This window comes from Chiloscyllium punctatum, chromosome 16, assembly GCF_047496795.1.
Source record: "Chiloscyllium punctatum isolate Juve2018m chromosome 16, sChiPun1.3, whole genome shotgun sequence".
Lineage (NCBI taxonomy): Eukaryota > Metazoa > Chordata > Chondrichthyes > Orectolobiformes > Hemiscylliidae > Chiloscyllium > Chiloscyllium punctatum.
The window spans coordinates 21391049-21418971 of record NC_092754.1 but is presented as its reverse complement, the minus strand read 5'-3'; the positions used below and the strand labels follow the sequence as shown (position 1 = coordinate 21418971).

Sequence of the window (27923 nt, the reverse complement as noted above, 5' to 3'; positions counted from 1 at the left end):
AACACAACTAAAACACAGTTACTCATTACATTGCTGTTTGTGGGGTCTTCCTATTTCACTGATATATTTAATGTATTTACTCCAAATATGGTTGAAGACAACCTCATACCTATTTTTCTAATCAAGCCATTCAGGGATGTTATCACGCAGGTTTGAAGCAGTAGGACTTGAATCCAGGTTTCCCTGTTCATGGGCAGGGATGCTATCATTGTATTAGGATGTCTAGGGACCCTTCAAAGTGATGGTGGAAATGCATTTCAGCAGGAACACATACTGGATATTAAATGGAAGATCAGCTGTTACAATCAAACTCACTGTTGGAAAGCAGACACCAACAGTGACATTTACTGCATGAGACTTCTCCCATTAGATTTAGAATTTAAAAACTATTTAGGAAGCATTATTGTGGATTTAGTTCTCGTTAATGTATTAACTGCTGAAAGCATAATATTTAGGAAAATGTTACAATCTCCACCTGAAGCTCAAAAACACAATTTCCATGTTACAGTAACATTTTATTCATGGTTTCAAAAACAACCCATAAAACAAATTAATATTTACTATTTAACAGATTTCCATGTATTAGTTTCAAGTATCAATGTTTTTGATATGACTTCAATAGAATTACAGGAATGGGAAAGACATGTAACTAACCCAAAGATCACTGTCATTCTAACCCATTTCACACAAAACAATGCTGAAACTTGGGCACATGATTAGAATCTCAGATATTCACACATCAGGCATTAATCCTGTTCAATGACTCAACCATTGCACATTTTAAGTTGGCTCTAAAACCCAGTCAAGATTTTCAGGACTTAAATACTAAACGTCATAAATTAAAATAATCAACAATCAAAATCCTCTATTCCTAGGGTACACTTGCAAGTTGCAACTGTTAAAATTTTTCTGTATATTTTTGTATTTCAAGACATTTGTCAGTTGACGCTCAAGGTACATGCACACACACCCCACATCTCCTTTGCACGCAAACTTCAAAATTTCAATCGAAACAATGAACAACTATTTCAAATTAATGTAAATACTCAGTCAGCAATCATCTAACAACCACTCCTCACGAATACCATCAACATGCAACACTGCAAAATGGGATTGTAATTACACTGGGAGGAAATCAACAGAAACATGGCACTAAAATAAAATTTGCCAATTTATTATCCACTTAGGAGTGTTGGAACTGAAGATAATGCCCAAGGACGAAGGGTGTAGTACAACCTCCATACACCATGTGGAATCAGTGCCTATCCAGATGAAAAAGACAACTTGAGCAACATCTGGTGGCAGTGCCTCAGCATTACAAATCAGACATTTTGACAACATTTCAAACTCTGTATAACAAAGGAACATTGGGAACAATGGCCGAGGAAACAAACCAGAATGGTGGACAACTTAAATTGTGTACAAGCCCGAGGCTTTTGTCCAATGATTGAACAATGAAACTACTCTCCAGCATTCATGTTTAAGGGGAACCTGAGCAGGATGCAACATCCATGTTCTATTGTTAAATATCAACTAGTTCCAGAACACAACAAAAGCTAAAAGATTTAAAGCACAGTTTTGGGAAACATTCAAGTTCAGCTTTGCTATTAATCATAACATCACTTTCAATAGCTCCCCTATTAACTCCAAGCTCTGCAGGAACAAAAATACCTTTCATCTCAAAAAAATTTCTGATTAATAGAAACAGTTCAATTATTTTCTTTACAGCAATTAAACCAATTTTTTTAAAAATCTACTTTTGAAAGTGTCCATCACTCTGCTTCTCATAGTGAGAGAGTGTGTTACAAAAAATATACATTGTATGTACATGGGTATCAACTCTATCGAGATCCCTGATTAGAGTTACACCCAACTTCTGTTCCGCTCTGCTACAAGACATCACTTTCTTCACTGCCAAAGGTATCTATCGCCAAGCTCGGTTCAAGAGTTTCACTTGGGCAAGGCGCTTCGTGATCATGGTTGTAAAAACCAACCCAAACAGGACACTGCTGATGAGCACATAGTCGTAATCATCTTTTAGAACATCAAACTGCTTTGATGGGTAAACACGAGTCTGGAAGATGTCCAGTCCATAGACGACAACCTACAATAAAAAAGAAAAATCACCAAATTGATTTCAACATTGCTAATTGGTGACATATGGTGAACCCTACCATAAATACAAAACACGTTCATCTGACACTAGTCTGGGATTTGGAAGATCAGACCACAATGCAGTTTAGTATAGCTTCTGATTGTCATAGCACAAGGCGCAGGTTGTTCTGATGACCTGCTGCACTTCGTTGCCAAGATATTAAGTGACACTGGAGAGCAAACAGTGTCCATTAGTACACTTGACAACTTACACAACCTGGGATATCTAGTGTATAAAAACAGTAATTAAATTGTGATACGAAGCATATGTGTCACTGTAATATACATTTTCATTTGCTTATATAAATTGCTGCCATAGGATACCTGTTCCTAATAGGATTTTCAACTGGTGAGAATGTTGTACATATTCTTTAAGTTTGATTGACTTTTGTTTCTCAGGATAGTGGCACTCTAAAAAGGGCACTGTACAGATTCTTCTTCAGTGACCCCACTTTTCTGATTCTTCAAAAAAGACAACACAACACTTTTTGGAAAATTAAGAGTTCATAGATTGGCCAAATGCTGTTTCTTCTGGGAATTAGGACAAGGGAAGGATCAAACATGTCCACTGGATATATTCTTTCATCTATTGTAAATTAACACCAGGCCATCAGCTGTGTAGTCTGTAACATTCAAGCTCTATAATGAACTGAAGCTGGAAACAAAATAAAGGATTTGAATATTGGATGAATGTAAAATAAAGCAGTAAGATCTCACATCCTATTAATCTATGGATCATGACACATGCAAATTATAAAAAGTAGTGAAGAGAAATTCTCTCAATAAGCATATTATCCATAATCCGAGAGACCACCATTTCACAGTAAAAAAAAGCTTAATGGGTTGAATGGCAGAGTCCTTTGATAGAAGACATTGTAAACTGAAAATGCAATGCCATATGTGGACTGCATTGCATACTGACCAAACATGTGGACTCCAGACCAGAAGGAGCTGTATAAATTCCCCGCACTCTGGAAACAGACTGATTGTAGTTAATATACCACTCTGATCGGATTGGTAGTTCTGGAGCATATGGAATCAAGTTCTCTTCCCTGAAGATAACATAAAAGGAGTAAGAAAAAATAGCTTTAATTTCTGGTAGTTCAAAACAGTACAACAGCACTAACTAAATACAAATCTAAGTGCATCATGGGGTTGGTGTTGGGGGTGGGGGGGGTGGGGTGCAGGAGGAGAAGAAACGCACACATGGTGTGCTGCTGCTTAGTCTCCTGAACAGGGAGCGGACATAACAAATGCTCGCCATGTCAATCCCGTTGAATTATGGAGTCGGTGGGTTGGAGTGGGCGAAGCAGGAGGCTTTAGCAATGCTGCAGGTTTCTTACACACGTGTGTGTGGCTACTCACAAACAAACCCTGAGACAAAAGATAGGCAGCAAGGCAGGCAGAGTGAGCAAAAGGGAAACTTCAGAAAACCCAGAGGAGAGGCATTGAATCAATTAACCAAATAATCAATTATCCAAACAAAATACTACCCGCCCATCTCATTCGGACAATTGAAGTTCCACTGTATATACCACCAGATATCGCATATTTGAGACAATGCCTCTGCACCATAAACACATCAGTGCCCAACCTAGGAGAGAAAGTTTGTCAGCTCACCGACTTTGCTCAGATGGAACCTCTGGCCGTCGAGGATCTAGAAATGCTTTTGGCAAAGAAAGAATTCCTCCAGAGTGCAGACCAACTGAAAGATAGAGAAGCACAGTCTGAGATTAATTGTAGCGAACAAAAAGGTAATTTAACCCAGATCAACCATGAGAAGTCTTGAATTGTGGAATCTTAGAGCACAGAAAAGGGTTAATTCACCCATCATGCTTATGAGTGGTACTGGCAAAGCCAAAATTTCTAGTCCATCCTTTAACTACCATAATTGATTGTCTTGGTAAGCCATTTCAGGAGGAGGAAGAGTCAGCCATATGACTGTGGGTCTGCAGTAAGGATGGTAGCTTTCTTTCCCAATATGACATGAAGTGAACCAGATGTTATTTTAAGATAACAGTTACCATTACGGAGAATAGCTTTCAAATCCACATTTGTTATCTGGACTTAAATTCAACCAACTATGTTGAGATTTCAACCTTTGTTCCTGGAGCATTAACCTGGACCTCTAGATTATTAGTCTAGTAGTATTTCCGCTTCACCATCATCGACCCCAAAAGTCACTTACTCAACAGGTGACGGCTGGTGATGCCTTTGTCCGTGATTGTGGCCTCCACAAGACTGATGGCTGAAGGGAAGATGTAAGACTGTTGAAAAATGATGGGAGAGAAAGGACGATCAAGTGAGCTGAACGCAGTACTATTGTATTGCTCTGTTCCCTCATATAGTTCCAAAACTGTCATTTCATTTCTTCGGGACTTGGTGTTCCAGTACTGGTACTAGTGGTGGGAAAGGAATAACAGAACAGAATTAGAATTGATGTACATAGTCCAGACAGTGCAGAGAATCTAAATTGGATTAACTGCAGCTAAGGAACAGTACAGATCAGGAAAAAATAGTTCCTTTGACTTTTTTGGGGCTGTACCCGTGTCCCTGATAGAATGCCCAACACAACATATTTATTGCATATCAAATAAGAAAAGATCACATGTCCCCCAACTTGAAATCTTGTACCCATAGCTAAGACATTATAGAATGCAGCCCATAGAGATCCTGATTGGGGTGCAGTGATGGGGTTGATACTGCACACACTGGTGTAGAACTTCATTTTGTTTCCCCCAATTACTGCAAAATTTAAATCTCAAAAATCAATAGATGAGAAATCTACAACTATGACTAAGTACAGCTTCTTCACCACACAATCACGTTATTTAACTCCAAACTTGCTCAAAATACTGAATCAAGATTTTAACCCTTCCAACTGATGTGCAACAGCTCCCTCTGAAAGAACAAATGGACAGAAACTAGTTGATTGGATTGGGCTTAACTGTAAATTGCACCAGAAACCAACTAACCCAACAAGACGCAGACATACGTTATACATTTTTTTTTACAAACCAAGGTACCTCTATGCACATGGAGCAGAAAAGAAATACAGGGAATACCAGGGCAGAAATTGAATAACTGAAATTGAATAATTTAAATAACTGAATTTTTAAACAGTTCTTAAAAATGCAGAGGAAGGTATAAAAAGGTAGAGGTAACTGGACAAGGGGTTAGGAGTGAGTCAGAAATCCTTAAGTCCGTCCACTAAATGGTAATTTGGTAAGATGAGCACGTTTAAGCTTGGAACAATCAGTTATTTGGGGGCAGAGACCCCCACAGATTTACAGTTTACCACATTCCACATCCTTACCACCACCCAGTTCTCAGAGTGCACAACATAAACTGGTCCCCTTGCTTTCCGCTGCACAGACTCATGGATGATTCGTCCAGTCACCCCATCAATAAGGTAGACACAAATGAAGGTCCGTTCATGATGCGTATCAACGCTTTCAGTAACCACTGCCAGCAAGTTAGGATTCAGATACTGAAAAACAAGATTCAATTGTCAGATTACACAGAAGACAGTCTGAAAAATGGCAATAAAGTGTGGAGGTAGTAAGGCACAGAAGGTCAAACAGCATCAGAGGAGCATGAGAGTCGATGTTTCGGGTTGGGATCCTTCATCACGACTGGGGAGGGGGAAGGGAGCTTAGAAATAAATAGAGGGAGGGGTGTGGCTGAGGGAAAGTTAGGTAGGATCGTGATAGGTGGATGCAGGTAGGGGGTCATTGTGATTGGTCAGTGGAAAGGATGGAGTGGATAGGTGAGAAGAAAGATGGACAGGTTAGGTCAGGTCAAGGAGGCAGGGAGAGCTGGACATTGGAGGAAGTTGTGATGGGGAGATTTTGAAGCTGGTGAACTCCATGTTGAGGCCATTCCCAAGGTGGAATATAAGGTGTTGTTCTTCCAGTTTGCACATGGCCTCATTTTGACCGGGGGGGGGAATGGCTGGCAACCAGAAGGTGGTGATGATTGGAGCATACACAGAGTGTACATCCTCTGCAAACTGGTTCCCGGAGTCTAATTAATCAGTCAAGTAGGCCAATGCACAAAATCCAGATATATTTGCCAGTCAGGGGAGACTGCATCTGCTCATATTTAGGTTCTTGATTTTCAACTATTCAGTTGGTTACCTAGAGATATCAGACACAATCGAGACTGATCCCAGACAAGCCACTACTTTGTGTGCATTAACCCCAGGTAAGACTAAAACTACAGTCGGCTCTTTACTGTATGGTAAAGCCAAGGTGGAGAAACTGATTTGTATCAAATTGCAGATAGAGACCAATGGTGCACTAATATCGCATGCAAAAGCAATGGCATGTTATGGTCAATGGTATATTTGAACACCTTATTGCTGAAAACATACATTTAATATTAAAATTAAACAGGAATTTTTCATGTTGTACAATATTTAAAATAAGTAACATTTCGTAGTTACACACATGGGAGTTTGAAACTTGGTAATATGACATGATCCTGCTGCCAATACCTTGTAGAGGACACTGCGATCTCCCATAACACGACCTTGAGAGTGCACATGCTCATTCGAACGTTTTCCTTTCACAATCACTATTTTTTGTGTTTCTGTTGGAATCACCACCTCCCAGATCTCCTCTGTCCTAAGATCCTGCAGGAAAGGAAATCACTATTAAACTACTTGCTGATAAGGCCTGTTCTCATTCTCTAAGACACCATTTCCAAAGACAATGAAGTTTCACTTCCGTTGATGCCACAAAACCAAAAGTTAACCTGTTCTTTACACATTGATGCAGCATAAATTTACGATGGTCCCCAGCTGTTCTGAAACTCGAATCCTTCCCAAACCAGTGTAAGAGATTAATTCACCCGGTGGAAATCAAGAGGGAACAAACAGAACAACACATCACTTTCACCAGAAAATGCTGTGGCCCTGACAGTGCAAGTATATGGTAGATGAGGTACATCATTGGATTAGGAGTCAAGTAACGTACAAACTACATTAGAGTACTTGTTAGTGGACCAGAGATCATCAGTGCACTGGTTATATATTGGATTCAATGATATTTTGGTTATGTTACTGGACTAGTGATTTAGAGGTCGAGGTTAATAATTATTGAATAAGAAGACAGCATCAATAAAAGTTACTGTGAAGCTATTCGATTACTACGAAAACACAACTGATACATTCATTTGATGTTGGAAAAGACATCTACCATCCTTACCCCAGCTGCAACTCCAATTTCCAACCAATGTATTTGATTTTTTAAATAATTTCCAAAACAGTCTCAAAAGCTACTCAATAATACCCAATCCACTCCTCATATCTTGAGAAAGTATTTCAAAAGTTTACCTTAGACATTTAAGTTAATTTCATACATATAATTATGCTGTTTAATTTCCACTTTTAGAAAGACATCCAACCTATATCCACAACATTAACTAAAATCACATTCCAGATCTTAAGACTACCGATGAGTATGTCACAGTTTATATTCTATTTACACAAAGAGAGTGCCTAAATTTAGCTACCATACTTATCCACATGTGCTATACCTAGATCAGAATTAAAACACGTTTGGACAGTAACATATGTGAAGACAAAACATTAGCGATACTGCAAATTGTTTCAATAGAGGTTTGTAAAACTGACAACACTACCTTGTGGAGACGGAATCCATTTAACTTCCCCCAAACAGGATCCACAAGGTAGAAAAAAATTACAGGTGCAGAATCCTGGAGCTGCTGCAGAATATTTCTACTAGAGGGAAAGACTGTCACCTGCAATGATAATAAAACAGCAAAGCTAGACCTCCTTCTTCATTCTAATTTGTCATGAGACAATATTCAGTACAAGAACCAGCACATGGTCACAGAAAAAGTATAGGAGGTATGGCCAGGTAAATATTGTCAACCAGTGTGTGACTAGTAAACACAGTATACCTGATTTAGGGAGAGAGATCATCAGTTCCTACTTGTGATTATTTAACTAACAACAGTAAATGAGTGGTACTGGGTGAAGTCAAGAATATGATCACTATGAAGCCTGCTATAGTTGAGCAGCCTGCAAACACACTGTTGAGACAAAGAAGTAAAGTGACAGCACAACTTAAGTGTCAACAAGGATCAGTGCAAAGCACAGATGAAAGAAAAAATTAAAACGGCTTCCAAGCATTTCTCATAACATAGCTAAAAATGGGCTCAACAAGTGGTGGTTTGATTAATAATCTATTTCTGTGACACATGATTAACTAGTATAGACATGGAAACTGTTCTGGCACTCAGACAAGTTAACAATGCATCCTACTGATCTGAAACAGTGCCACAAAATGTAGATGCCAATACTACAACTCATTGCCAAGAACACTAATTAATACTGAGAGGCCAAGCCTTTTGAATTAACATCAGCCTCAAAATGACATCCAGAATTACCTTATGTTCATCGTCAATCAGGAGTAAGACCTTTGCATAATCTTGGTCCATAATCGGAAGCAGCAAAGACTGAAGAATGGGCCGGGTTAGAACTGGTGGATTGATCTGGCTCCGCTTTCCAAAGATCGGATTGAAAACATGAAGAGAACTCAGCCGAGTTTCCTAGTTGGAGTGTCATTTACAAAGTTAGGAAAAGTAGTTTTGTTTAAATTGAAAACCTCACATGAAGTGAACAGCAGCACACTAGGTAACTGGTCAACAGTGGAGCTTTTGTCATGTGTTAATCTAGCACCTTTCAAGAACATTAAACATTGCTCCAGTTACTGTCTGCTTATCCCTGCATGGTGGGCACAGAGAAAGTTTAAAAAAAGAAAGCCCTTAGAAACACTTTGCTTTCCCTCTCCAGTGACAGCAGCTCTCTTACGGCCCATATTTCATTGTATTTTATTGAATCTGGAATCAGTCAATGAATCATGCACTCCCCAAGCAGCAGCTGTCAGTAGGGCAGTGCTGATTGGGCACTGTAATAGGACTGGCAGTGTTGAGAAAATACTGCATCGTCAGAACATCAGTACTGAGCAAATGCATCATTAGCAGATGGTCAGGACAGATAGGTAAACGCACCATCAAAACACAGTACCAACAAAGCCACATGCCATCAGTGGGGATGATATTCAAATTGGATGGTGAATCAAGGCACTACCTGAATTTTTTGTTGAATGCATGGCAATATTCAAAGAAGAACAGAGTAGTTTTTTTTGCGTGTCCTGACCTGGTTATAATATCTTTGGCTTTTGATGCAACCTTACATCCAATTTACTGACATGTTTCCTAAATTAGAATAGTAACTGTTCAATAAAAGTTACTTAATTGGCTGCAATGCATTTTGGGATGTCCTGAGTTTGTGAAATCTGCTATGTTAATACAAGACCTTTTTTTTTCCCCAAATATAACTCATCTCTAACCTTTCTAACATGGAAACCACAAATCATCTCAGATCAGAGGCACCTCAAATATAAAGATCCATACACTTCTTCAAAACCAAGAGATTGAACATTTAGTGAAAGCTTCAAGCGTCATACTTCAAGCTTAGTAAGCAATTTTTAAAAAAACTATAGTCTAATATTAAACCTGAGTATATAACATTACAAAAACAGAGGATATTTTCCTTTTGCACTGAATGAAGCCCCACCCCAACAAATGCAGATCTCTCCTCAATTAGTGTGAATATTTTCAGTACCAGAATCGAGATACTACAACATCAGAAATCATGAAACCCTTGAAGCTGAAACTACATTGTAATGGTCAGATCACATGATGCACAAGCCCCATGAGCAGATTTGTAGTCGGGTTTGCGGTCTGACCTTGTCCTTAATAATCAGGGTACACTGTGGCGGATGGGGGAAGTGAGCTGTCGTTCGTTGCACAGCCAATTTGAAGGAGGATCCTGGTTTCACATTCTCAAAGTATTGCTTCCACAAAATAGTCCCAGAGCTACTGTCAATCCCAAAGAGCTGGAAGAGAAACAATTTGGCACTGAAAGCATCGGATAGAGTGTTGAGCACAGAACAGCATTACACATCATGCATGGGAGCATTTAACAATGTCAGAGAAACAAATGTGAAATGAATATGCAAGTGCTGGAAATACAACAGGTTCGAACTGATGAATACCTGATATATTGTCAGGTGCTCACATCAAATGCTCATGTCAGATCCATAATAAAATTTAATATAATAGTGTGCAGGCCTGAAATATACAAGTTATATACATTATGACCTTATATCTTTCTGTCCCCCACTCTGCTTTCATCCTCACATTCTCTGTTCAGTCTCTGGCTTTTCTAGTACATTGAGTACCTTTATACAGCAAACTTTATTTTAACTGGCACTCTTAATAAACGGGCAAAAATTATATAACTCAAACAGCACAATCTACTGCAATGTCTCAGTATCTGTTGTCACAAAGCTAGTCTCTTTTTTTTCCCCTAAAATCTGTTCCTTGGCTCAAGGATGTTCTGTCCTTGATATTTTTCAGAGGGGTAATAAATCAGGCCAGGCTCCAATCAGTCTGGTTTGGTACAGATGAAAAAGATTTTGAGAGGCCTTTTGTTTAAATCTAAACAGATGAGACTTCAGGCCAAAGTGGTCATGTTTTAGAAGTGACCTGTATAATGAAAGGGGAGTGGTCAGCTCTCTAGCTGAGCAGTTTAGTCTTGAACTGGAGTGGAGTTCAGCAGGGAGCTGTGTGGAAACTCTCTCTTTCTGCCCTTCAACTTCAACCTGTGAAAATGTGTTCCATTTATACTGGGTTTTAAAGTGGGTTTGCTTATTGGGACTGTTGTGTGTACCCAGAACAGCATAATGAAGTCTAGTTTGGATATATTGAGTTCTGTAGGGGTTCTTGATTCTGTTCTTTGTGTTTCATTGGGTAATTTTGTGAATAAGCGTTTGTCTGTTTTAAAATCTAGTAGTCAATCTCGCTAACTTACTCTGGGTAATTTTCACTGTAGGCCTACTGAAACAAAGTGCAAAGTTATGGTCTGGGCTGCCTGCTTAGGAACGTTTTGGGTGGTCTGGCCTAGTCCATAACACTGTGCTGTAAATAAAGCGTAACAGTGATGTGTATCCCGCTGCATAACATTTCTATTATTTACTGTGTGTTCTCACATTGATTTTTTTTAAGGGATGTTGCTATCTGGCTTTGTTTGGTCAGGGTTTACTGTGGTTATGCATAACTCTTCCTTATCCTCTTAATGGTACCATATGTGCCGGTTAATAAAAGGTTTGCTGTACTGTATTTAAAAATGAACTGACTCTCCCACTATAAATTCATCAACAGAATGTCTATGAATTTCCAGTCAGTCACCAAGCTTTCCCATATTCCCAAAAGACTGCAAGTTGGTTACTTATACTCATTCAAATCTGGAAGATTCAATTGCGTAAAATAAAGTGAGAAGATCATTGTGGCACAATAGCTGCTGGAAAGGAGATGTCATTACAAGATGTATGGAGGTCAGAGTCAGATCAGTATGAAAAGTTAAGTATGTCAACCAGATAAAAAATTTTCAGACCACTGAATGAAGCCATAAAATTACTTTGGGATACCAATGAAACGATTCTATGCAGGATATAAAGCTCATACTGGAATCCAAAATATTATTCTCCATCACATAATTAAAACAAAATGTTAACCCAGCATCAAGAATGATAGGTGACCACAACTCTTTAGTTTCATATTAAAATCTGCTCTTCATCATAATCTAGGTGTTGATGCTGGAACGTCCCTGGGAGCAACTGAGGATAGGATCAGGTGCTGTTGCGATAGGTTGTCAACTAACTGATATTCACAGCTTTAAGCTGTGATTGTGTGGATATGAAGCAGAATATTGAGTATTAAATGGGAAACATAACAATGCAAGACTGTGACTCAGGATCAATACCTTTCCAGACGCTGTCACCATCACCATCATCTTCTGCAGATTAAACTCATCCCGGGCCAGGTTCTCTATTGTTATTTCATTCTTTGAGTGGCTACGTGGTTTTCGTGCATCATAAAACATTTTAAGCAGCTGGGAAGTCCATGCTTGTAGAAGGATTAGCTGGGAGGACAGTCTCTTCATAAACATTGCCATTGGACCATCTGTCAGAATACATCAAGTGTCAGAAAGTGGATATGGTAAGCAAGTTTCATTGTACGCAACACCCCCCATTCATAAGTACATTAGGACAGTGATCTTACATCAGTCTGGGTAACATCTCAAAAGCAGTCATTAGTCCTCTTCCACCTAACACTACCACTCACAGCCATGTCCACTCACAACCACCCCAAACAAAGAGATTTTAACATATAACAGGAGGCTTTGTGATCAGCCAACAATTAAAGCTGGTACAATTCACATTTTAGAATTTGAACATTAACAAAGCAAATAACTTGGTGTCTAATTCAGTCCTCAAACAACGCAGATTACCAAAGAAAGTTTCTACTTTAATGGATGTTCTGAAAACATGTTTGCAATTTCCAAAAGACAATGACACAACAAATTTATCAATTAAACATAATACCTTGTGCAGCTGGTTCCACGGCAGCATGAACAAAGAAAGCAGTATTTAAGAGTTGAACGTGTAGCATAAACCTTCACTGCATCTACAACATTGCCATCTCATTGTTTACAAGGGAATTTCAAAAGACGCTTAAACATTAGGCAGGAGATGACTCTTGAATGATAAGAAAATGTCCAGCAATTTTAGCTTTTGCTCTTCTACTCTTAAGATGTAAATTGAGCTTATAACTGGGAAACGTCCTGTGACCAATGGAACCAAACGACAGTGAGAAACTAGCATGGCATTGCAGCTTTGAAGAATATTGGTGCAAGTATATGAAATGAGATACCGGCAATACATAACATGCAGCATCCTCTCATAAACCAACAATAAAGACAATGTCAGCTACAGCTGTCAGGCCATTACATTAATGTAATTGAATCTCAGCTGTTACAGAACAGAAGGAGGAAGTCACTCAGCCCATTCTGTAGCTTTCCTGCATTTTCTCTCCTATAATCTTGCAATTGGTGAGTTGGAAAGAAACAATCTAATTCCCCTCAGAACACCTCAAGTGAACCTACCTTCATTAACTCTCAGGCTGCTCATAACCACTCACCGTTATGAAAAAGATTTTCCTCATATGACCTTTGCTTTATTTACACATTACTTTAAATCTATGCCCTCTCAATCCTTTCATAAGTGGGAATATTTTCTATTTACTCTGTCCAGATGTCTCACCATTTTGAATATTTGGAGCAGATGTCTTCTTCGCCTTCATTTCTCCAAGGACAAGGATTCCGTTGTCAGCAATTTATTCTCATAATTGAACTGTTTCAGCCTGGGAATTATTTTTGTCAACATTTTCCACATTCTTATCAAATACCTTCACATCCTTTCTAAAGTGTGGTGCCCAGAATTGGACACAAAGTTGAGGCCAAACTAATGTTTTATACAAGTTCAACATTAACTCTTATCTTTGTACTCTGTGCCCCTATTAACAAAATAGGATATTGTATGTTTCATTAATTGCTCTAACAACTTGGCCCACAACCTTCAATAACTTTTGCACATATCCATCTGGGTCTCTCTACTCCTGCACACCCTTTAGCGTAGTACCCTTTCTTTTATACTGTCTCTCCATGTACTTTCTATCAAAATGTATCACCTTACACCTCGCCACATTGAACTTTATCTGCCACCTGTCCACCCACTCCATCAACTTCTCTAAGTCCTTTTCAACTTCTACACTATCCTCTTTACAAATTACAAAGCTTTCAAATTTCTCTACAAATTTTGAAATTGTGCCTTTTAACAAAGGTCTAGTTGATAAATATATTTCAGAAAAACAAAGATCCCTTCAGTGATCCCCCACCATCCAAAATCTATTAACTATTGCACTGCTTCCTTTCTCTCAGTGAATTTTGTACACATGTTGCCACTATCCCTTTCATTCCATGAGTTCAAACTTGCTTTTAAAACAGTTATGTGGTACAATATCAATTGTCTTCTCTAACTCCATCTATATCACATCTACAGCATTTCCCTGATGATTCCTCTGTTACCACATCAAATTCCTCCATTAGGTTGGTTGTGAAACATGCTTTTCTTTTACAAAATCCATTCTGCATCTCCTTAATTAAATACAAATTTGTCCAGGTGACTACTACTTTTGCCGAGAATTCTTGTTTTTTTGGAAGTTTCCCAACCACCAAAGTTAAATTGATGTGTGATTGCCTGCTAAAATCAAATGTAAAATGATAAGTCAAAATCTCAGCTGTACTACAGAGAACAACTGAAGACCATTTTACTGACAGTGTGCTGCACTACTGTACTCAATGCTACACCCAAAACGGATTCACGATTCAGCAAACCAAATCACAGTTTGCTGATCACAGGAAAAATGTTCCAGCCTGCAGCCAACAGATTTAATACAAACTATGAGTTAGAAATTTACTTCCACTCAAACCCTAAATCAGAGGCTTGCACAATGGTGGAAGAAATTGCCAAGTGACCTAGAAATATGGAGTCAGCTTTTTCATTGAAGGATTTATCCAAAAATCTCAGTTTTCAACTTCTAGAATTACAATTACATCTGTAACCAAGATAGCACAGTTAAGATATTTTACCCATCAGCCACAATTAATCATAACTGCAAACAATGGTTTTGAAATCTGTGTTTCGAGATGGCAACTCAATCATTCCCATCCCTCACTGCGCATTAAGTGACAATGAACTGAAACAGATAAAGCGGTTACTATCAAGGATCAGGGTTTCTCTTCATTTTAATTTTTATCAACTGCAAGTATGACACAAGTACTCCTTACCCTTTCCTTATAAAATTAGTAACAGTTGGTTTCAAGGGCATTAAACAATACCTGCTTTCTTCCCAAATTCACCCTCCAGTTCTGCCTGTGTTCCTGTTAGAGGCAAATCGACCATTTCCATGGTAATAACTTCTGCTAATGCCTCTTCCCGTGTCCAAACAATCCGACCTGTAAAAACAGTGGACAATGCTGACACCTATTTTACAATCCAAAGATTTCACCACATGCAGCCAATCGCTGTGACCACTGACAGCCCAGTTGCTGTAATTTGCCCTACTCACTTGAATTCCACCCCACGGTGGAATCTGCTTTCACCAACTTTTAGGGAGACAAACGTGAGCAGTTCACCATCAATCCAGACTTTCCTTCAGTGGCAAAGCCAAGGTTTTGTTGTGTACCTTCCTGCAACAGTACTGGTCAATTTAAAACTCAGTGCATGGATAAATGGAGTGGAAATAAATTCCACCCATTTCTCAAATTTAACTGGGGGAGACACCACACGACCTTTTCTCAGGTTTAAACAATCTTGTTTCAATTCCATGTGGCACCAGAAATGAAAGCAAAGCTGTATATGCCATCCTCCAAGAATTGACAGGAATGCAATTGTGGTATTGTCACAATTCATGATTCAGACAATGCAGCAAATTAGCCCCTCTTGATTCAGAGTTGATGCCCATCACAGGAAGTCAATGACAAGAAGCATGAGTGAAGGTTTTGAGATTTAAGAGTCAAATTGAGGGACTCAACTTAAATGCAAACATGCAGAAATGCATGCCCTTTTGCTGACTTGTACCGTCTCAAATTATTTCTTGCGGTACTGAATAACAACGATATCATAGATCAGTGGAATAAATAGAACAGTCATCAAATATACTTAAAAATTGAGAGAGAGGCTAAACATTTAAATCAATCTAAAACAAGTGACGGGTTTAGAAAATACCTCAATAATACACTATTAATTCCTTACAAATTGCAGCACTGCCATTCATACCAAGAAAGCAGCTCAACATGCAAAAACACTTGGGTCAACAAATACAGTTACCCAAAAAAGACAAGATCCTGCACAGATTAATCATGCACCTGGTTGCTGGATGAAGATCAATGCATGGTCAAGGGTCTGTACCAGTGCGCGATAGCCAACAGAATCATCTTTCTTCAGAAATGCATGAATATAGAGCTGAGGGAGAAAAGGTAAACATGTGAAACACTGCACCAAAGGTCACAAGGGAATCTCATATTTTTGTGAAAGTGCTAGAAATGTTTCTTCTACTTCATTTATAACATACACAGGGAAACTGAAATAAAACAGAGCCTGTGTGTGACTGCAACGAAGTTCCAAGTTTGTTACTTTGCAACAGTTCAACAATGATACACCTGCAGCTGCTTTATTCATTCAGGCAGGTATCTGTGAACCCCACTTTGGCTTCTGTTCTTACATGAAACCAGTGCAGTAAAGAAGTGTGGCTGATCCCAGCTTCTTCTACACATCATCTTCACCTCGTGTCCCCTCATCTCTCACAGCATCCACCCTTGTGTTTTTGCCCAGAAACCACCCTCACACCCAGGGTCCTTGTGAACCCTTGCCCTGCAAGGATTCAAACACCTTTTAATCTCTACTCGTACCCATCCCTCAAACTACTGCCTTAATCAAAACCTCACCTGTTCAGGTTGGCCACAGTTTGGATCCAGGTTAAAGTTCATAGCTGTGTCCAACAGCCGTCTACCATTCTCTGCCGAATACAGATTGATACCAAAAGCCTGAAAGACATAATGAACTATGCAATCCAAAAAAAAACTTTACAGGCAAACCCTCCCAACATGTAGCAGTGTTGGCCGTGCTAAATTGCCCATAGTGTTCAGGGATGTGTAGGCTCGGTGCATTAATCAGGGGTAAAAGTAAGATAATGGGGAATGGGTTTGGGTGGGATACTCTTCGGAGGGTTGGTGTGCACTTGTTGGGCCGGAGGGTCTGTTTCCATACTAAGATATGGATTCTAAAATAGCCAGCCTGTGTCCTGACCCACGGGGCCAATCGATATTACACTGGAGTGGGCCGAGACTCTCATGGTGCACCCACTGTGTCCCTAACACTGAGCCAGGACATATTGATTCAAGTTACACCTGCTCCAGGAGGTATGGCATACCATCTATGAACAGGTTAATTAGAAAATATCCATATTGGAGTAGGAGCAGGAAAGGAAATGGGATGTCTTAAGATTTCAGCAACCATGTCTGCATAAATATTCTAAGCAAGCATTCTGGTTGCAAAACTATTGACCAAGGCTGCAAGGAGAACCTCCCCCGATCTTCTTTGAATGAGTTTTGTTTTTGTTCACTTGTGGGGACAGATGGGGCTGTCAATTTAACATCACATTGAAAGAACATCACTGAAAATATAGCATTTGCTTGGTTCAGCACTGGAGTGTCAGTGAGATTATGTGATCAATCTCTGGAACACAGCTTGAATGAAGAACATTTGGACTTGGAGCCAAGAGTGCGACTAAAATCCTTGCTACATGTGCACACTTGTGTATTGGGTCAAATTAGCTTCATTTTCTAATCCAAGGACAGCAAGTCTGGACAGATGTGTCAGTCATCTGCAATCAGATCCATATCAACTCCAAATGTAAAAGAACCTGCAGCGTTACATGGTTATTAGGATCATTTGGTAACAAAAACATGTTTGAAATGTTTGACATTCTCTGCATAACTTACTTGTTTTAATTAAGAACAAGACTGTGACATTAGCAGAAGAATGCATTTTAAGGTATAACATTCCTTACCTTTTCAAACTATACATTACCTGAGTTACCTTGTCCAGCAAGAGGGTGATGGATAATCTACGGATGACTTGCTAAAAGGTCTTGATTTTAAATGTTTTCCAATTTTAACTTAATTTTCTAACTCATTTCAGTTCAATCATATCCATCTATCATTTTTAAACTCTCATTTATTTCACTTAACTCTTGACATTTCTGAGGTTGTCGAGACTGTTGTCTTTGAGATTTTTCCAGCTCAGCATTCAAGGTGTACATTAGGGCAACTGTGTGGTGCTGGAAAAGCTCAACTGATCAGGTATCATCCGAGAAGCAGGAGAATCGACGGTTCAGGCATAAGCTCTTCATCAGGAATGAGGCTTGTGGGCAGGGGGGCTGAGATATAAATGGGGGGTGGGGTTAAGGTAGCTGAGAAAGCGATAGGTAGATGAAGGTGAGGGAGAAGGTGATAGGTCAGGGGCGTTGGAGTGGAAAGATGGGAAAGGTGATGGATGCTGTACATCTCCATGACAGGAGGGTGGTGTCGAGTTGGATGCTTGGGACTGAGATAATCGAGGGGGGTGGTGGTGGGGAAAATGAGGACACTGTTGAAATCCACATTCATCCCGTGTAGTTGCTGGGTCCCAGGGCAGAATATGAGACATTCTTCCTCCAGGCATCTGATGGTAACAGTTTGGCAGTGGTGGTGGTCCAGGACCTGCATGTCCTTGATGGAGTGGGAGGGGGAGTTGAAGTGTTCAGCCACGGGGTGATGGGGTTGGTGAGTGCAGATGTCCCAGAGATGTTCTCTGAAACAACCTGCAAGGCGGCGTCCTGTCTCCCCGGTGTAGAGGAGACCAGATCGGGTGCAACAGATACGGTAGATGTCATTGGTAGAGGTACAGGTAAATTTCTGTCACATGTGGAAGGATCCTTTGGGGCCTTGGATGTAAGTGAGTGGAATGGTGTCAGTGCAGGTTTTGCAATTCCTGCAGTGGCAGGGTAAGGTGCCAGAAGTGGGGTGTGGGCTGGTGGGGGCATGGATCTGACGAGGGAGTCATGGAGGGAATGGTCTCTCCGGAACACTGATAGGGGTGGGAAGGGAAATATATCTCTGGTGGTGTGTTCCATTTGGAGGTGGCAGAAATGGCGGAGGATGATGCAACATATGCAGAGGTTGGTGGGGTGGAAGGGTTCAACTCTTACCTCCATCCAAGGCCCCAAAGGATCCTTCCACATTCGACAGAAATTCACCTATACCTCTACCAATGACATCTACTCTATCCGTTGCACCCGATGTGGTCTCTTCTACATTGGGGAGACAGGACGCCTTCTTGCGGATCATTTCAGAGAACATCTCTGGGACACCCACACCCACCAACCCCACCACCCCGTGGTGGAACACTTCAACTCTCCCTCCCACTCAGTCAAGGACATGTGGGTCTTGGGCCTCCACCAGCAAACGTTACCACCCAACGCCTGGAGAAAGAAGGCCTCATATTCTGCCTTGGGACCCTGCAAACACCATGGGATAAATGTGGATTTCAACAGCTTCCTCATTTCCCCTCCCCTCACATTATCCCGGTCCCAAGCCTCCAACTCAGCACCGCTTTCCTGACCTGTCCATCACCTTTCCCATCTATCTACCCCCCCATCTTCATCCACCTATCGCTTTCTCAGCTATCTGTACACCCACAAGTCTCTTTCCTGATGAAGGGCTTATGCCCAAAACTTAGATTTGCCTGCTCCTCAGATGCTGCCTGACCTGCTATGCTTTTCCAGCACCACACTCTCAACTCTGATCTCCAGTATCTATAATCCTCACTTTCTCTGTATAGTAGGGCAAGGACAACGTAGGTTAGTTCCAGTGTAAAACTCCCTTTACATGGTGCTGAAAGTTCCCAGCACAGTTACAGCAAAGTTTCAATAAGTTAAAGCCAGCCTACAATACAAAATGCATTTCACTTCAGTTTGAAGAAGGTCCTTACCGTTTTGTTTTTGGCTGTCATTACAGCTGTCACCACTTTGTCACCAGTTGTAGCAAAGGAAACTAACACAGCCTGCAAAAAGGGACTCAATTAGGCTGAAAGAACAACAGTAAGTAAAGATACAGAAATGAATAAGAACAGAAATTACTACGACATCTGACTAGTCCTAAAAATGCAAATCCACTTACCTCATTCTTCCCCCATTCTCACAATAAATGTGCTATTGTCAGTGTCCTAACTCTCAACTATTTTCTTCAGCATAAAACAAATTCAAGATACATATATGCCATTAAAATTCTTCAACTTAGACTCCACAAATATATTAATATTTTAAAAGCTTCCCAGAATGAGTCCTACTTGATTTAATTTATCTTTAAAGATCTGATTTTAAAGTGTCCCAGCAGGAGAAATTCATTCTCTTCAATGTTTTAGGGCCAGCAAAACAAAGTGATGTGGCCCAGCTGGTAACTGTCTCCCATTAGAATAGATGCCAAGCTTCAAAACAAAGATTAAAGATAATCAGAGACCAAACAACATTTCTCAAGAGCAATTCTACACAATAAAGCAAGCAGTTACTAGACTTGGACCACATGGTCTTTCTGATAGCTATATATTTACAACAGCAGCTATCCTACGTGGAGTATTCAGCATTCAATGGTCGTTCATTTCTCACCTGCACAAAGTCACGTAGTAGGGTAACTACACCCTCATGCAGCTGTAATAATGCGTAATGGGACTCTGACAATTGAAGGCAGAATTGAGCAGACGATGCCACCAACGGAGATGACTGGGTTGTTAAAATCTTTCCCTCAAACTTTTCAGGAAGTTCCAGCTCTAGAGACTACAAGGGAGAAATAGAGGGAAATGCGAGAGGCAGTGAAGATGAAAGCAACAAAAACAAAAAGATTAACTCTTCCCAAACCAAACCTTAAAATTGTTTTTGTTCCCAAATCGTGCAGCAACCATAAACAGTTCAGCAATTAAGCATCACTGCTGAAAAAGCATGACTCTCACAAGGCAAAGACACTTGAATTCTCAGACCAAAAGACCACCAAGACATATTTGTGAAAATGTTTCCAGTGCTTCAATTAAAATTACAACCTGCCCTGCAAACTTGTCGTTTTCAAACATCACATTACTTAGCAAGATTCCGTAGCCAGCTGTGATTTGATAGAGGTTCCCATAATTCACAGCTGTGGAAGATAATGAATTAAGGGAAAGCTCTCCCTCAAAAGGTGGAGAAAAGAAACCTTTCAAGGAAACAAGATGCAAACACATTCATACCTCATAAGAGCACCATCAATGGCCTGAATTCAGGTGCCCACCCATATGAAAATAACAAAAATCAAACTGGAGAACAGAATGAGGAGCAAAATAAATTAAAACTAAAAAGATGATCTCCAAAATTAAAGTACTTGCATCATACAGATTCGGGATGAATAGGAATGGGTGACCCACAGTGCGATACGGAGTCCTCACCTGTAAAAGAATCTGCTCGGGTTCATGTTCAGATTCCAATGGCAATATCCAAAGAGAGTGAGATTCCCTGTCTATGCATGTCAAGATCCCATCTGCAACAATCCCACAAAGGTCCCACAAACGTCGAATCCAGGGGGCTGATACAGTCACCTGAACAGGAAATAATGGAAATTTGGTATCAAAGAGAAAAAGCTCATTTCCTTGCTACTTTGTACAATGGTTGAAGGTAGGAAGCTAATGGCTCATCACTTTTGCAATGTGCTCAGTTCTCCAGTTTCATGGTGAGACAAATGCAGACAGCTTGTGCTTTTCGCTACTCCTGACTTCTGAACTGCCTGAAGGGGAGCAATCTGTAAGGTGTGGTGTGGGGTTGGGACAGCAGAATAGTGGCACATGAAGTGCTCCTCAGGAGAAATAGTCTGGCACAATGGGTCAAATAGTGACAAAGACATGGGTTCAAATCCCACCATAGCATTTGGTACAAGTTGAATTCAAATAAAAATATCTAGAATTAAAAGCTGATCTATTGGCAACCAGCTAACCATTGTCAATTGTCATAAAAGCCCATGTGATTCACAAACATCCTTTCTATGGAGAAAATTTATCACCCTTGTCTGTCTGTTCTACATGTGACTCCAGACATTCACAGTAATATGGTTGATTTTTATCTGTCCTCTCAATTGACTGCAGTCAAGCCACTCAGTTTGGTGGGCAATAAATTAGCCAGGATTCTCTCTCGCTAATTATTTAACACTACATTGAAAGTCTGCATTGTGATTGCAGTATGGGGTGGATCAGAGATTATGTCATGGGACCATAATCAAATTAATTTCTTCACCCTCTCCTTGAAACATACAAATGTGAAAAATGGCCACTTGGACAAATTATCAACAGATTACTGTACTCTAGAAAGGCATGAATACAATCAGGAAGGAAAATGAGCTGAAAAGGACAGAAATGAATAAAAGCAATGTTAAAACATTAAATACCTAGAATTATGTTTAATTTATGTTTCAGCAATCGAAGAGAGTTTGCATCCTCTAACAGGACTTGCAATCAGATCTTCACCGAAGAGTAAAACTATAGGAGTGAACCAGATTGAATGTGAACTCAAGTCGCTCATAAAAAGCACCAAGTTAATTCCATCAACAGGCACTGCTTGCTCTGCAACTACTTTCTCCTATTGCTTTACTTCAATACAAATGCTCACATCTCTATTGTATTCAACCCCCTACTTCCAAAGCAACCTCACCTGTTCAATGATTTTTCCATCCTCAATGTCATACCGAATGACGACAAGATGAGAGCCAGCAACCATCCCCACTAAATATACTGCACCACTTCCTGATGAGTACAGGAGCTGATATTGGACCTTTTCACTGAAAGTTTAAACATGGAGATACATTATACCCACATAATCACCTGATCAACAATTCCTCCCATCTTTAAATATGCAAATGTGAATTTTAATATGAAATGTACTACCACTCGACAACAAAAAAACTATTTAGAAACCTTCAATTGCCTAGATTCTTTTGGATAGGCTTGGCAACGCAGGCATCAAGAGAGGCAAGTTATGTTTCAAATCAGTATGAGAGCAGTCAAATTACATTTTCCTTACATTATGACAGAAAACAGCTGCTCTTACCAGGGAGCACGGATTCAAGAGCAGTGCAAGACATAGAAACTAGAGTACAAAAGTTAAATTAAAACTATTTTATGCTAGTTCACCTCAAGTTGGCGTTAAATAGAAAAGACAGATTCTGCAGATACTACCTACAAAGCAGAAAATGTAAGATCTTGAACCACAGTTCAAAGTCCCTTGTGATTCTGCATTAGCAGAAATACACACATCATTAGCACGAGTGAGGCAGTGGCCTTCTACAAAGCTCTGACTGTAACCTTGTCTCTCCAAGATTTGCTATATATAATGCAAAGCCTGATTATATCATGCATAAAATATCCTAACATCACAATAGACGTCAGTTCAGATGCAACCTCTTTACCTTTCTGGTAAAGCTTCACTCCACTTCTGATGACCATTTGTGAGATAATGGAGGGAAATGGAGGCTTTCTTCAGAATGGCGATGTACTTTACTCCTTCAGCAGAGCCAACAAGAGAACCCGTCTGAAAACTGAAACAAACTTATAAAAATCAGACAAGCAATAACAGTCATTACTATAATCCTTCCAACACAGATCAATTGCATGTGATAAGAGTGGGAGAGACTACTGGTCAACTGTGTGATGAAAATATTGGAGCCTCTACCATCACTATCCAAGATCCAAACTTAGGACCAAAATGAACTGTAAGAGCACCATCACTGAACCTCTCTCTTTAATAAAATTCTATCATAATTCATTCCTAGGTAACCAGTGTGTTAGATATGAATCGCTTACATTCCATAAATAGACTCCAGCCAATTCTTTTTTTTTTGGAAGAGTACAGTTCCACTTTGATGTAATGAATTAAATTTAGTTTCAAGGTCACCAAACTAACTCTAGCCATCAATCTTTCTCCACCCTTGGCACTAAGAAAGATTGATAAAGCAAAACTAATGTTTCTAATCTTAATGTTTTCCTGCAGGTTTAATGCCAAGGAATAATCATTGGTTAGTCTGAAAAGTCACTGACCGGAGTCATCTAAATGATCTGGTACTTCATAGCAGCAGTTAAGAAAAATTTTTTTTTTTTTGCTCTTTTCTCCAATATTTCCCTTCCACAAAAGAATACAGTGGCTCAGTAATAAGGGTTTTCTTCTGGTCAAATGATCAGCCACATCCACCTGTTAGACATTTCCAGCAGACAATATGGCCACAACGGCATCCTTGTCAAGGCTGATAGGACTCTGACCTTTTCTTCACATACAAAGATTCCAACAAGATTTATTGAATAGGGATATGGTATTGATGCAACTCACTGTCCTCTTCCTCTATCCTGAGCCACTCAGACTGCCAGACTGGGGACAGGACTCAGTAGCTTCCTGCTCTGTTGGTTTCAACCACGTATTGGACAAAGTCTAAGTAAGGTGCCATGTTGAAGCATCTCTACGATTGATGACTTAAATCAATATTTCAGTAGATCAAGGACTTGAGAAATGTTTAATATTAAAGTGCTCTTATTATGGTGGCATTAGCTAGAATCCATTGCACAATTACTATCATGTATAACCAAAGCAATAACAAAGAAAATGTAAGAAGCTATGATCTCAAGCGGCAGGAAAAAACCCTCATTGAGAGTTTGTTCCTTTAAGTATACTCATTCATTTTTGGGTGCCAATGCCATAATAGCTACACAGTTCTCACCTTCCAGGCTCAAGCAAGATCTCCCAGTTCAAACCACCAATGTTCATATCCCATGAGCGCAACAATCGCCCTCTTCCTGACACAGTCAATGCATCTATGAAAAAGCAAAGTCACTAAACCTTGTTGAACCCATAAAAATCTCTAATTTGAATTCACAGAACAGTTAAGATTTAGTGTAACATTACAAAATGAATCAGCAAACTCTTGCTTTAGAGAATAATTCGGATTTAACTATTTTTAAACCCATGTTAATTCCATCTGCTACTTTTTTGTCGTTCACCACTTTTCCATTGTCCTCATTCGAGGTCACCAACATCAGATTAATGATCTAATTGCAAATAGAATTAATCCTACACAAAGTTGAACAACATAATGCTGTAATCAGCTTCCACAGAAAAATCAGAACTCCCAGACAGCCATATGCACAGCACAAATTTTATAGAGTTGAACAAACCACACCCACCCTGTCCATGGAACAACATCAGATCCACATTTCCCTCAGGACCTTGTTTATCCACCTGACGCCAGACTGCAAATCAAAACAAAAACAACAATGTCGAGGTTAGTGATGGTTTGTAATCTGCACACAGTGGAATAAGTTACTGCAATGTCAACTGAACAACACTCACTGATCTCTCCATTTCTCAAGTTGAGAGAAGCAATCACGTTATTCTCTGTAGTAACCATGAGTTTCCTTGCATTTTGTGTAGGTGTATCAAAATGTGCAAACCGAGGCTTTCCAACATATTGGCGTCGCCTTAAAAAATTAAAATAGATGTAATGTAACAGCATGTATTTGGCCACTGCAGAAAATAGTGATAACAGCACTAATTCAAAATGTGTCAAAATAGAAAGATAATATTCAAAACACCACATCTATGCCACCTTTTTGGAAAAAGCAATCCACTTAGTCACTTTCCGACTCTTTCCCCGTGGACCATCAATGTTGAAGATTACTTAGACACAGAGGTATACAGCATGGAAATAGACCCTTCGATCCAACTCATCCATAGCAATCAGATATCCTAAATTAATCTAGCCCCATTTGCCAGCACTTGTCAACCCTTCCTATTCATATACCCATCCAGATGCCTTTTAAGTGTTGTCATTGTACCAGCCTCTACTATCTCCTCTGGCAGCTCATTCCATACACACACCACCCTCTGTGAAAATGTTACCCATTAGGACCCTTTTATATCTTTCCTCTCTCAACCTAAACATACGCCCTCTAATTCTGGACTCCCCAACCCAGGGAAAGACCTTATCTATTTACCATATCCATGCCCCTCATGATTTTATAAGGTCACTCCTCAGCCTCCAACACTCCAGGGAAAACAGCCCTAGCCTATTCAGCCTCTCCCTATAGCTCAAATCCTCCAATCCTTGCATTTTACTTGAAACTCTTTTCTGAACCCTTTCAGGTTTCACAGCTTTCTTCTGATAAGAGGGAGACCAGAAATGCACACAATATTCCAAAAGTGGTCCAAACAATGTCTGTGCAGCCACACACTACCTCCCAACTCCTGTACTCAATTCTCATGACCAATAAAGGAAAGCATACTAAACACTTTCTTCACTATCCTATCTACCTACAACTCCACTTTCAAGGAACTACGAACCTGCACTATAAAATCTCTTTGTTCAGCAGTACTCCTTGAGACTTTACCATTAAGTGTAAAAGTTCAGCCCTGCTTTACCTTTCCAAAATGCACCGCCTCACATTTGTCTAAATTAAACTCCATCTGCCACTCCTCAGCCCATTGGCCCATTAGATCAAGATCCCGTTGTATTCTGCGGTAACCTTCTTCACAGTCCACTATACTGCCATCTGCAAACTTACTAACTATATTGCCTATGTTCACATTCAAATTATTTATATAAATGACAAAACGTAGTGGACTCAGCACCGATCCCTGTGGCACACCACCTCCCGTCTGAAATGAAATCCTCCACCACTCCCTTCAGTCTTCTACCTTCAAGCCAGTTCTGTATCCAAATGGCTACTTCTCCTTGCATTCCATGTGATCTAACCTTGCTGAGCAGCCTATCATGAGGAACCCTGTCGAACTCCTTACTGAAGCCTATATATTATACATATATCATGTCCACCACTCTGCCCTCATCAATCCTCTTTGTTACTTCTTCAAAAACTTCAATCAAGTTTGTGAGACATGGTTTCCCATGCACAAAGTCATGCTAACTATCCCTAATCAGTCCTTGCCTTTCCAAATACATGTAAATCCTGTTCCTCAGGGTTCCCTCCAACAACTGCCCCACCACCGATGTCAGGCTCACTGGTCTATAGTCCCCTGGCATGTCCTTACCACATTAGCCAATCTCCAGTCTTTCAGAACCTCGCCTCTAACTATCGATGATACAAATATCTCAGCAAGGAGCCTAGCAATCACTTCCCTAGCTTCCCACATTGTTCTAGGATACACCTACTCAGGTCCTAGAGGTTTATCCATCTTTATGCGTTTTAACACATCTAGTACCACCTCCTCTGTAAATGGACATTTTTCAAGATGTCACCATCTACTTTCCTATATTATATATCTTCCATGTCCTTCTCCAGAGTAAATCCTGATGCAAAATACTCGTTTATTTTATCAAATTACATTTTGAAAGTTACTATTGAAGTTTCTTCCACCACTTTTTCATGCTGAACATTTCGAAGTGATAATAATTCACTGCTTTAAAAACGTGAATTACTATGCCTTAAATGTGTGCCTTGTGTTTATGAACCTTCCTATTAGTACAACCAGTTGCACCGTATCTCTTCAAATCGCTCTGTTCCAGCACACCCTTAAAACTGTACAATTTGGTTTATGTTGCCTCTCTATATTCTTATTTTGCAAATTAAGATTAAACTCAAACTTTATCGAATTCCAGTCAATTGACAGGGTTTTCAATGAATTTGCATTAGTCACGAATTCCGCCTCTTCCTCAACAGGTTTGGGATTCGGAGAGTGGCGGCAGCATAGGCGGTCTGTTCCCGCCCCTACCCCAAGTACTTGGAATAAAACTAACCAGTCGCTCCCTCCCCCCCCCCGAGGCCCTTCCAAACCCGGTTCCTAAGGGAAAGGGCAAGCTTCGGCTCCAGGATAACAACAACAACAACAACATTCTTATTTATAATACAACCCTCCAGGAAGCAGTGGCTTCTCCTCCTAGGAACTCACCAGTCGAATTTCCCGACTTGATCCTCGTAAATCGCCGCTGAAAACTCAAAGAGAGCGAAAAGAAGCCAAATCTCAGAGAGAACCACCATCACTGCTCGGTCCTCCAATATCCCAGAATGTACAGAGACAACAGTCCTCCACAATCCCAGAATGCTCGCGGAGTTTGGTCCTCCAACATCCCAGAAAACACGAAATACTACTCGGCAGACTTTTATGTGCGAACCCAGTGTGCAGATATAAACAATACTCAGAAGTTGTTTTTAATTGGATAAATC

General features: G+C 40.0%; 1 protein-coding gene across 1 annotated transcript; it reads right to left on the bottom strand.

Moving 5' to 3' along the window:
• Positions 1-494: 494 nt before the first annotated feature.
• Positions 495-27818, bottom strand: emc1 (ER membrane protein complex subunit 1). Its single transcript, XM_072586449.1, has 22 exons — positions 27649-27818; positions 25096-25223; positions 24930-24995; positions 24467-24560; positions 23168-23296; positions 22414-22540; positions 21162-21311; positions 20356-20523; positions 19683-19754; positions 16598-16696; positions 16019-16115; positions 14990-15106; positions 12014-12213; positions 9936-10085; positions 8572-8733; positions 7801-7920; positions 6653-6790; positions 5471-5644; positions 4343-4553; positions 3775-3859; positions 3077-3206; positions 495-2104 (listed from the first exon to the last, which is right to left on the bottom strand). The coding sequence occupies exons 1-22, from the start codon at positions 27735-27737 to the stop codon at positions 1925-1927; spliced, it is 2886 nt and encodes a 961-aa protein (XP_072442550.1). The 5' UTR covers positions 27738-27818; the 3' UTR covers positions 495-1924.
• Positions 27819-27923: the final 105 nt, after the last annotated feature.